Here is a 12065-nt window from a genome sequence, read left to right on the forward strand (position 1 = left end):
GCCAAAAAAAGGCAGTTAAAAGAAGAATGAAAATTGAATGAGAATGAATTGTATGAAAACCACTCTGTCCGTGTGTCAAGAGTGCACTGTTCTGTTTTCCTAAAATTTCTTAAACTCCTCTTAAATACCTCATTGAAAAATAAACCTTGGTTTTGTGACTCATCTATCCCATAAAATGTAGTTCTCATTACATGGTGCCGTATGAAGGCGATAAATCTAGTAGGTGCTTTTTTCTCCCCGCTGTTGGTTTTTCTTACAGTTAGGTACGGCACTACGACTGCCCTTTCATTACTCTTCATTGGTTCCTCCATTTTCAGCTCAGGAAGGAAAGGTGGTGACTAGTGGTCATGATGCCTTAGGGGTTCTTTATTATGCCTACCAATGGTTTTCAGCCAAGAACCTTGAATCGTAGAGGATCCGTGATTGCTAACCCGAAATTATTTCCGCCTTTCATGTCGTACCCATTTTTTTTCTGATTAGTGCTACTTAACTAGTAGGTCCTAAGTTCATACGGATCATACGCTCGGTATCAAACTATTCTTGACACAAGCTATACAATTTGTTTTGTACGCTACGTTTGCAGCAATCCTCAGTAAAGATGGTCAGGTGCCCTCACTGCAATGAAGCCTTCCCCAAGAAAGCTGTCAGGGATCATATGAAGGTTTGTAAAGGTTCTCAGAAGCCCATGTCCACTCAACTGCAACCGGCATCCTGCCCTGAGGTAATTATCACCTTATCCATTTTATTCAGTGATGCTTTAATGTACAACTTTCCTGTGGTAAACAACACGTATTAGCCCGAGGGAGGTTGAAAAGCGGACCTTTCCCCTGCTGACTGGTGGCAGTGTTATCATGACGTGCCGACGAGTGCGCGTACATTCTCGACATCTTAAAGCGAAAGTTTCAATACACCACCTCAGGCCAAGGTCAGCGATGGCTCACCTTTGACCTTCAGAGAGCCAGAAGACAGTGTGGCTATAAGAAGAACTGTATCCACCGAGAATTGAGCCACTATCCCTCTCATCCAAAGGCGAGCATGGAAACCACTAGTCCACACCGGGCTCGTAGGAAACATATCGTTATTCTCTTTACTGGCTTAATGATAATAGCGATGACAGTGATGATGCAGTTAGGGATAGCGGTGATAGTTTGGTTTGGTTTGTTGGGTTTAACGTCCCGAAGCGACTGAGGCTGTGAGAGACGCCGTAGTGGAGGACACCACCTGGGGTTCTTTAACGTGCACTGACATCGCACAGCACACGGGCGCCTTGCTTTTCGCCTCCATCGAAAAGCGGCCACCGAGGCCGGGATTCGACCCGCGTCCTTGGGCACCAGTAGTCGAGCGCCGTATCCACTGCGCCACCCCTACGGGGCGGATAGCGGTGATAGTAGCGATGACAGTGATGGTGTATTTAGTGATAATGATGATTATGACAGCAGCGATAGTGACGATGATAGAAGCGATGACAATGATAATGGAGTTAATGAAAACAGCCCGTAAAGTGGCTTTCGCCCTTTCCGCTCTTGAGATCACTTAAGCGCAGTCAAGGCCGCTTCGTTTATCTAGGTTTAGCAGGGTTAAACATCAGTGATTTTATTGTGCGGCTATGCAGCACAAAGCGTGCGATGAAGTAGGGTCCCCGGTGGGTCTGATGTAGGCAGTGCGGGTGGACACCCAGTCAGCGCAGTGCCAACAAATGTTCCGATGGGACCCACTCGAGGGCAATGCAGGTAGCCTGTGAAGTAAGACGTGATGTTGGACTCGTCGGTTCATGGTTATAACAAAACAGTACTGCGCGAAGGCAGCGGGACAAGAAGGCACGAATACACACACACAAAGCGCAGACTCTTGACTGGCATGTTGACACAGCAATGAGGTTGACATAGGTGGTTGCCGTTTGTCCCTTGTTGATAGCAGGAGTGGTAGTGGTTTACTGGATTACATTTTTTCTACTCTGGGCTCTACCACTACCACTCCTCCTATCAACGAGGGACAAACGGCAACCACCTATGTCAACCTCATAGCTCTGTCAACATGCCAGTCAAGAGTCTGCGCTTTGTGTGTGTGTATTCGTGCCTTCTTGTCCCGCTGCCTTCGCGCAGTACTATTTTGTTATAGCCTATGAGGCTGCCCACGTTATTCCCATAGGAGACCTATGTAGATAATTGCTGGGAAGCACTAATCCAATTTATTTCACTGAGCACTGCCGCAGTTATGAATTGATGATGTATGCCGTTTCCAAAACGACCAAATAAAATTCCACAATAAGTAGTTTTATATCCTCAGTGTAGTTTAATAACACCTCGTTCCACCTAGTTCGGGTGGTTATGTTGTGTATTCAAATCGGTAATTATGTGTGCAGTGTTGCAGACCATACAGGGCTACCACTTTAAAAGCTACAGTTGCATGTGTGGGTGGTACGTCATTTTAGCGCAATTTAGGTGAGCGCGAAAGCCATGAAATATTTTAGACTAAAATGCTTACATCTGTTATACAACTTATCCTTAATCGTCATTAAGGGCAATTTATAATGCCTATATGGGATAGAAAGAATGCATGCACAATAATATGCGGACACTCTGGTATGCTCAGCATGTTCAGTCCCGCTACGGTTAATGACCTACAGCCGCGTTTAGCCGGCAGCCCCATTTGGGCTAGCATAATGTCTTCTCGAAGAGTCAGCATTTAGGTTGCGTCAGCAATTATTCCCAACAATTCAGTCACAAAAAGTTAACATGCGGACGGGCAAACGTCCAGCCCCACCAAGGGCGATATGTAACTTGCAGCGGTTTTGTATGGGTCGCACCAATTGGGCTGTTTTTCCCACATAGAGCACGCTTTACGGTTGCACGTACCTTCAAATTTCCTACAAGGAACCGATTTGGGTAGAATAATGGCACGCCCGTGTCTCAGCCCCGTTGCGACCTATGTGGTACATATAAGGGTCTAGCCAGAGTCCTTCAATGCCTTGAAGGACTCAATGACTTCAATGCCTTGAAGGACTCTGGTCTAGCGTAGTAGGCTCCAATAGGGCTTCACGACGGCTTGCCCTATTGAGCTCTCATTCATATTCCATCTGCCCACAAGTAACCCACAAGGGATATTGTGGGGTACCATGCTGGGCATGCCTGTTTGTTTGTTTTTTCCCCGCTACGACAAATGTAGGACCCACGGCCATTATATGTGGGCGACTCCATTTCGGCTAGACGAGGGCTTTGTCACACAAAGCCAACATTTAGATTGCGTCTGCCCTCAAATATTCGACAAGAGACCCGTGAGGTCTGGACGCGTGAATGTGGTATGCGTTGGCCCGAGCAACACCGACATGGGAGCCATGTAGCATGAAGAGGGGAAAGTCCAACTATGGTTTGCCCCATTGAGGACCGATGGGAGTATTATTGCGGTTGCCCCAGACCCACTTACCTACCTGGGATCCACTGGGGTACCACATCCTGGGCCACCTGAGGGGATTCAAGCGGCCCTAATAAATACAGTCTCTCAATATCCTTCATCTGGAGTGCTTTTAAACCATCATTTAGAGGTTGACGGATTTTTAATTTGAGAGCGTTAGCGCCTTCATGCCAGTTAAAGCTGTCTGGGCCATCGGCGCCCACTGTTTGAAGTGTAGCAGCCTCCATAAATCACGAGCAGCCCTCCGGCTATTAGTTAATAGTTCCCATCGATGGGCAGTTAATGGCCGGAGGACGTGTGATGATACGATATCAGATGGTTTTGTCGGATTAGAAGGAGCTGCTATCTCGAGCAGCTGCTTTCGTATGGAAAGGTGAGATGGGAATCCAACGCAGCGGGACCATTGAGCACTCGAGGGGGCTTCTGATAGGAGGTATTAGGGGGTAGGAAAGGGGGTGATGCGGCTAGGAAGTGATTGATCGGGGGTTTTCTAGAAGGAAAGTACCAGAACAAAATAAATTATTTCGTAATGAGCGTTAATGTCTCTGTCATTTATCTGCATAAATCATGTAGCACGCTGGAGAAGAAAAACGCACGCACTTATGTGCTTGAAGAATATCACTGAATATTTTCATTATTTATTGCCCACACAGCACGCCGTTCAGGAGTTAAAGCGTCATCATCACTTGGCTTGGTCATGTTACCTAGTCATGAGGCTAAATAAGCACATGAGCAGGTAACGTGAAATCTATGTGAAGTACAGATTGAAATTTTTTTCTGGATTAGTATAAAAACCTTCCTAGAAAACAAAACTTAAAACAGAAATTGGAATGAGCTCACCCAGCAACGGACTTAGGCACTGACCTAGGGCGCAGCCACGGTAGAGGGAATTCGGTGTCAAAACGCCCTGGAAGTTTTTAGCTCTTGTATCTGTAGCCTGAACGCGAGCGGAGGTGCCCCTTCTTAATTTCTGTGCATTAACATTAGGATGCATGGTTGAACGGATAATTTTACGTAACGTTCAGCATGTAGAGGAACTGACAGAAGTTTCATGCATTGCTACATGACATTTTATTAGCGCTCTTTACCCTCGCCCTACATTTCCGCGTAGAATTTTGAACAGCGGCCCTTATTTTTGTGCTTCATACCGGTAACTAATTCAGGATTGTTCTGGTACGTTTTAATCCTCTTGTTTGTTATCAAAAAAAATTGGTTTGCATTGTCGCCTGTTTCTAATAGCAAATCGAAAATACTGCAGAACTGTGGCTCTTTTGTATCGTATATTATTTGAAAATGTTATAAATTGCTGTTCCTTCCATTAGTAAGAAAACAAATGTACTTTACCAATGAAGTACTCAGAGTCCTGTGTGCACTTATATTTTCACAGGAGACTATACAGTCACTTATTAGGAACCGAGTGTGTTCCTGTTGAGGTTTTGATACTTATCGCACTAATCAGAGAAGCTTAAGAGGGTACAGTAAGTGGGCTATTGCAGAGCTACGCAATAAACCAGGGGATAGACCTCATGAACAACTGAAAACTGAGCTAGTTGGTGGCGATTCATTCGCGCGCAGCACAAAAGATGCGTTCGAAAGAGAGAGATTGAGAGAAAGAGAGAGAGAGAGAGAGAGAGAGATGTACACATCTTTGTCAGCTAACTTCTAGTCAAAAGTAAATATATAGGTTTCAGATAGTAACAAAAATGTGCAGAAAAACAAACCTTCTGCATACGTAGAAAAAAAACATTACCGTATCATTTTACAAGCCCGGAACACTCGAACAAGACCCAGCAACTCTGCTGTCTCCCTGCACCTTAGTAACTGGTAAAAAGAGCAAATACAAAATTAAATATTTAATAACAAATTTAAAAATAATAAATCATTTTTGAAACACGTACGTCGTATTCTAGTAGGCAGCAGAAGGTTTCACACCACACGTGTCCGCATTTTTTTTTTTTCATCAAATTCAATAAGCAAATATTCTAATTAGAGTTACCAGCTCATGCGGTATTTGTGAAGCTTTGTTTACCGACTTATTTCATCTGAACTTTTCTATGGCGAACAAGCGCACAAGAGAAAAAATTAAACTATTTCACAGCCAATATTAAGAACTGTACTTGCAAGCCTGCATGCATTAAGCACGCGTAATATCTTATCTCTTTAATCACTTTTTTTTTCTTGTTTGACTGTTTTTCATTAAATGAAAGCAATTTCGTAGCTGGCCAAGCGAAGTCCTGAGGCTCCCGACGGATTCAGGCAGCTAACTCAATTCTCTGGTGAAAGCGATTTCCTGGCTTTTGTTTTCTTCAATTCTCATGAACTGCAAGCCATTGTGGGCTGCGCTAAATAGCCTGAAGTTACTTCGCAATTCCTATGTCCTGTTCTACCGTAGGTAGGCAAGCAAGATACCGCTACCCACGAAGCTTCTGACCAGTTTCAAGGTTTTTCTCACAGAAGCAAATCCTTAAATGCGTGCTTCCTTGTCTCAAGACGCACGCCATCAGTATCCAGACGAAATCACGTGCAACCATTATTACTTTTCTTGTTTGTGTAATTCTTACGTTCTCTTCCACCTTAGGTAGCTAAGCAAATGCCTGCTGTACATGAGGCTTCTGACCAGTCTTCTGATTTTTCTCATGTGAGTAAATCCCTTAATATGTATTTGCTTGTCTCAAACCGCATGTCATTTAACTCAACGTAGTCATGAGCAGTCATTCTCATTTTTACATGATTATTATTACTTCTGCGTTTTGTTCCCCCATAGGTAGGCATTCGAAATCCTCCGTCCAACCAGCCATCCCCTCGATCAACCCGTTCTTCTCTTGTAAGCTTGTTCACCCCTCTTTTGTTCTCATGTCCCAAACTGCGTAAGAGGTGGCAACAGAGCCCTAAATGAAAACATGAATCTTGCGGGGATTTGATGGATAAAAAAAAGTCATACTAGGAGATATGCGCACGCCGAGAACAAAAAGGCTACAGAGCTCTCACTGCCAACGGTGTGCTGCAGAACACTACTACGGAGTGATGACAGAAACAAAGTGTCTAGAGGGTGTTGGCGCTAGAAGGATAAGTTAACAGATGATGTCCAAGCATAATGTTGGATTGTGCGTATCATGGGCAACTAGATTCGAAACAAGAGCACAAGAAATGAATTGTCCAGGATAGAGAGAAATGGCACTTCCAGCGTATATCTGGCGCTTTGACCTTTGTACTTTTGCACTTATCCAGCGTATCCCTACGTTGCTCCCGTTGCTGACTTTCCACTTCACCTTTTCACATATTACAAAGCATCCTAGTGCCCATTACTACACAAACTTGTCGCATCCTGCCCTGGCCCCATCCACCAGAAAAAATGCACCTCCAACATACGAGCTCGAAACTTCCCTGCCCATCTGCACTGAATACATCAACCCTGATATCGCTCCATTTCTGCGTTATGAGATGCCAGATAAAGGAACATCATTCGCGCTCCTCACTTGTAAACGAACTGTGAAATTATTATTTCGCAACATCGCCGGTTGCGATGCCCGACGGACTTGGCAGCGGCAAGGCACTCTTGGGCCAGTGACCATATAAGGAGTTTTGGTAAAGTTGATTCACCTCAAACGGCAGCTAAGCCTCGAAAATTCGGGTCGAAAGTTTGTAATCGTCCACTGAGGAAGATTTTCGTTGTTTTTTTTTGTTTATTTGTTTGTGGGGGGGGGGGGTGAGCGTGCGTGCGTGTGTGTGCGTGTGTGCGTGTGTGTGTGTGTGTGTGTGTGTGTGTGTGTGTGTGTGTGTGTGTGTGTGTGTGTGTGTGTGTGTGTGTGTGTGTGTGTGTGTGTGTGTGTGTGTGTGTGTGTGTGTGTGTGTGTGTGTGTGTGTGTGTGTGTGTGTGTGTGTGTGTGTGTGTGTGTGTGTGTGTGTGTGTGTGTGTGTGTGTGTGTGTGCGCGCACGCGCGCTTTTTGAGTTATGCTTTCAACCCAGTTTAGAAATCAGTCCATTGAAACACCTCCGGATTCCTGATATTTAGCTCTCAAATTTCTAACGTAATCACATTTTGTGCGTGTTCTATAATAATAAACTCATGCTCAGTAAACCTCATTTTCTTCTTTTTCTGCTCTCTCCCACTCTAGGTTAGCAAACAAGGTACCTTCTATTTCTCGGCCCAGTCAGCCGCTGTCAATGATGTAAGCGAATCCGTGAAGCTTTCTTTATTTCCATGCTAGAAGTAATTGCCTTGCCTATACTTTGCTCTCTTTGCTCTACTTTGTCTATACCAGGTCACTATGAAGGAAACCCCCGAGAAGCATTCGATCCAGGAGAGCTCGCACGGGAAAGTGAGTGACGCTACTTTATTTCAGCTTTTCTTTGCTTCATCAACATTTTCCCCTTTGAAGAGGTATTTATTCGCGCCCTTATCATAGAAATGAGCATGGAGGAAGTCACTGTGAAAACTTTGAGTTCAAGGATTCTGCCATCGTACGTGTGCTCTATCGTCCTTAAGTCATTGTCTCTACTGCCGTTTTTTGCTTTTTCGTGCTCCTAGTTCACTGTTATTTTTTTTTCCTGCGAACAAATACAAAAAATACGGAGATTAATATAACACAACGTGGTAATGTCTTTTAACTTTTTTTATAATGTCCTTTCTGACTATTTCTCGTTCTAAATCCCATTTTGTTGCAAGTTCACAAAGTCAAGATTCATTTTTTTTTTATCAATGACGATGCGAGCCGTAGATTATAGGAACAGATTTTACTTCGCTGTAAACATTTGTAATCTTATTACATTGCGTTATCTGAATCTGCGCTTTAAGGAGGCTTTAGAGCAACGCTGAGGTCGCAGACTTTTTATAACAGTGACCCGCCTGTCGACATCTTGGCGTGTGCATCTAGCTATGTGACCAATTAGATTAAATTTCTTTTTCGCACAATTCCACAAAGCAAACAAATCGGCACATATGGCACTCCGCAGCATTTATCTGAAGGCTGGTTGGTTCGTGTTTTAAAAGCGTCCTGTCTCGTACGCTTCATGTGTTACGCCAGGGAGAAATATTCATTTTAAAAAAATTATTCCTAAAGCCGCGATGAAAACTCTGGCGAAGATCAGGGATTCTGTAAGCGTGTGTGTGCTCGTCCTTAAGTTCAATGTCTGGACTACCACAGTTTGCACTTGAGGATTTTTAGTCGGCTTATTTCTTCTTTCTGCGTTATTAAAGGTAGTGGGAAAAAAGCAAGATGAATATATCGTAACGTAATAATGTAACATCATCTTATTTTGGTAAAGCGCTCGCTTTATATATTTTTATAGTATGCTTAAGCACATTGTTCGGCGATTGCATAAAACTAGGGGTCATTTTGTCATCATTTACGAAGCCAGCAGTCAATCCTAGCCACAAAGCTTACTTCGTTATTAATATTAGTCGCCTAGATATAATGAAGTACCTGAAATGCACTTGAAGAAGGCTTAAAAGCAACACCAGGAGTCGCAGACTTCTGGAAACAGCCGCTCTGATATACGTGAGAGGAAATCCATTTCACATCATGCACAATCAAGAAAAGGAGGCACCTACTGTTTCCTGTAAACTGTTTAGCGGTGCTAACTGTATATGAAATCCATTTCAAACCAATGTGCAGCTAGGAGAAAATCACGAGTTCAGTTTTTGTCGATTAGAACGTTTTTAAGACAAGCAAGCATTCAAAACAAACTATCAGATATCCAAAATATGTTTTAGAACTTTAACGCAATAAGACTTGAAGGGAGTATTTCGTGATGCCCTCACAGTTTTTGGGCTATAACACCGAACCAACCAAACTGTTCTATAGCAGTGCTGAATCTGAGCAGCAAGAAAAGAATCGATTGTACTATTTAGCCGTCGCAGCGGCTTCAAAACACGGTTTAAATTATCTTTGTTTTTGTGTCGAAAGAACAAACCGTCAAATAATCTGACAGTAGTCTGTGGCTGGAGTGGTTGTTGCTCGAATACTGTGCCCAAAAATGCAGAATCGAACCCCGGCCGTGGCAGCCGCTTTTCGATGGAGGCAAAAAGGAAGGCGCCAGTGTGCTATGTGATGTCATTACACGTCAACCTCAGGTTGTCGACATTACCGGGCCCTTCACTACGTCGTATCTCATAGCACGTGTCGCTTTAGGATGTTAAACCCCATATATCATACTAAACGAAGTAATCAGTTGAGAATATAGAGTTACGTTATTGTGCTTTCAGCGCTTAAGGGGCTCTGCAGCAACTGCAAAGCATGGTGTCTAAATTCACTCGAACAGGAGGTCGTGTTGGCATGAACATCTCACGCAAATGATACTCTTCTGTACGCAACACAGAATCGTCCATAGCGCTTGACAACTGATTGGCCCTATCCGGCGAAGTTTTGAACCACGCGCCCTCCTCCGTCAAGCATCTGTGTACGCCTGTGTATAGGCGACGATTGGTTAGATTCTTTCTGGCGTCACGCAGTTGCAGTGGTCGCGGCATTTCAGTCAAGTCGCTCCGGCGTGCCAGGAAGCTCCGTCGCAAGGGGAATTCCAGCGCAAGTCCGAAAAGCAGCGATAAGGACAGGTGAACGGGACAGGCCGGCTTTTGAGTGCGCAAAAAAAGGGGTAATAGGAGAACAAATTAACAAATTGAAATAACATTTTTACTGCAGGCAACGAAGCTCCTGCAAGATGCATTGCAAACCTTGCTGCCGTAGGATACTCATAAAGCAGATCCCAGATTTACCTGAAGCTATATTTCTCACCTGTGCAGTAGCGCTGTCACCGAAAACAGGGTTATCTAATTCACCTGTTAGTCACATTAAATACTCTCTGCAGTGAGGACGAACCAACATCCTTATATTAAAATTCGCGCGGAGTTCCACAGGGTGCAGTGCTGAACTAAACTCTCTCCAGCCTTGCTCTCGTCGGCTTCATCGGCTTACTGCCATAATCTGGTGAGATTTCCTGTATGAAGGTGATATCGGTATTTGGGAGTCAAGTGTGACTCGCATCCAAGCTCGAGCGAGACCTCAAAAGGTGGCACCGATATGGGCGTCTTACCTTCGTCTGTAGGGCCTACATATTTCGACCGAGAAGCATTCGCTTGTGACATTCACACGTGAAACAGTGCCACGCTACACCATATGCGTCCATGGCAAAACCATTCTCTATGAGGGAAATATGGGAGAGGCCTTCGCCCTGCAGTGGGTATAGTCAGGATGATGATGATGATGATGGTGGTGGTGGTGGTGGTGGTGGTGGTGGTGGTGGTGGTGGTGGTGGTGGTGGTGGTGGTGGTGGTGGTGATTATGATGATGATGATGATGATGATGATGATGATGATGATGATGGTGGTGGTGGTGGTGGTGGTGGTGGTGGTGGTGGTGGTGGTGGTGGTGGTGGTGGTGGTGGTGGTGGTGGTGGTGGTGGTGGTGGAAGCCATGGCTTTCTTAGAGTTGTCATCGACTGGAAAACCTCCAGAAGTGCCCATCTCTGCGACAAGAGACAGGTACTGGTAGAGACTGTACAGGCCGTTTTCCTCTAAAAAGGATCCTGGGACGCATCAGTGCACTGGGGGCTTCAACTGTATCGGTCACTATCTCTGGGCTACATACGGTACAGCTTCCTCGTATTTAGTACCATTGAAAACGCTAACGCCCTGGCTCACCAAAGTTTACAAGCGCACGCTTTTCGTATCTGCCTTGGATTGCCAAAATGTGCCTCAACAGCAGCGACTTTTTTTGTCGCCCGGGTACATCCGGTCGCTCACTATACACATTGCTGAAGACGCCATTATCAGACATATTCAGCACCTCACACGCGGGTCCTCTGTCATCTTCTAGCAATCCTTCACGTAATTAGGCCAAAGCTTCATTCGTTTATGTAATCGGTGCTCGTCGCGCATATCTCCATTCGCAGTCCACCCCTGCTACAAGACCTTGCTTACTCATATGAACTTCGGGTGTGCTTGAATCTGGGATTCAAATTTATGTTCCTGGAATTACGAAGAAAGCGTGTCATTGCCTGCTCTTAAACAAATGACGTTGCATCATCTGCATTCTAATCACAGTCATCACATACATGTCTACGAAGCTGCTCAGTTAATTCAACCAGTTCTACGGTGTACGTGGTACTACGCACCCATGTGCATCTTGAAGACGGCCTATCTAACCTCTTCATCTGGTGCAGCCGCCCTACCAGCTGCTGTTTTGTTCATTAGCCAAGAACCTCCACATTACAGGACAACTTTCACCAATTCTAAAGCAGCCTTTGAAGGCTTGCAAAATGCACTATTCCATAAGTCGCATGAACAACTCATTGCAGACATCCACAACCTGTACCACGGCGCAATATCGAAAGGCCGTGATATTATTTTTCAGGGACTGCCAGAACACTGCGGTATTAAAAGAAACCACGGGGCGAACGAGGCTGTACTTCTGCACACAACGACGGAACTTCAGTCAGAAGCTCTATGTTGAGAGCTGACGCCGCCTGTGAGCTTCGCTCTGTCGCTGGAGCTGACACTTTGAGCGCAGAACACGGGAGAGTTTTAAAACCTTTCGACTCATGGCATTGGACCTTGGACTGCGCCTTCGACTTCCCATAAGATAGAGCGTCGCGAAGCAACATCACTGTGTCATTTACATATCCATGTTCACAAACAAATATGATTTCCGGATTG

At 44.8% G+C, this 12065-nt stretch overlaps 1 protein-coding gene across 4 annotated transcripts in view; it reads left to right on the forward strand.

Annotated features, from left to right (window-relative positions):
• The window catches only part of LOC146172931 (uncharacterized), a 44141-nt gene that overhangs the window by 15556 nt on the left and 16520 nt on the right, over positions 1-12065 (forward strand). For 3 of the 4 annotated variants that reach the window (XM_084585564.1, XM_084585567.1, XM_084585565.1), the window contains 5 exons: positions 584-721; positions 5990-6049; positions 6176-6235; positions 7528-7581; positions 7675-7731. In XM_084585564.1, the coding sequence (XP_084441690.1) occupies positions 584-721; positions 5990-6049; positions 6176-6235; positions 7528-7581; positions 7675-7731 (369 nt within the window). The remainder of the gene's footprint in view (positions 1-583; positions 722-5989; positions 6050-6175; positions 6236-7527; positions 7582-7674; positions 7732-12065) is intronic. The other variant, XM_084585566.1, reaches the window with a different exon arrangement.

This window comes from Amblyomma maculatum, chromosome 11, assembly GCF_055883805.1.
Source record: "Amblyomma maculatum isolate TAMU_Amacu chromosome 11, ASM5588380v1, whole genome shotgun sequence".
NCBI lineage: Eukaryota > Metazoa > Arthropoda > Arachnida > Ixodida > Ixodidae > Amblyomma > Amblyomma maculatum.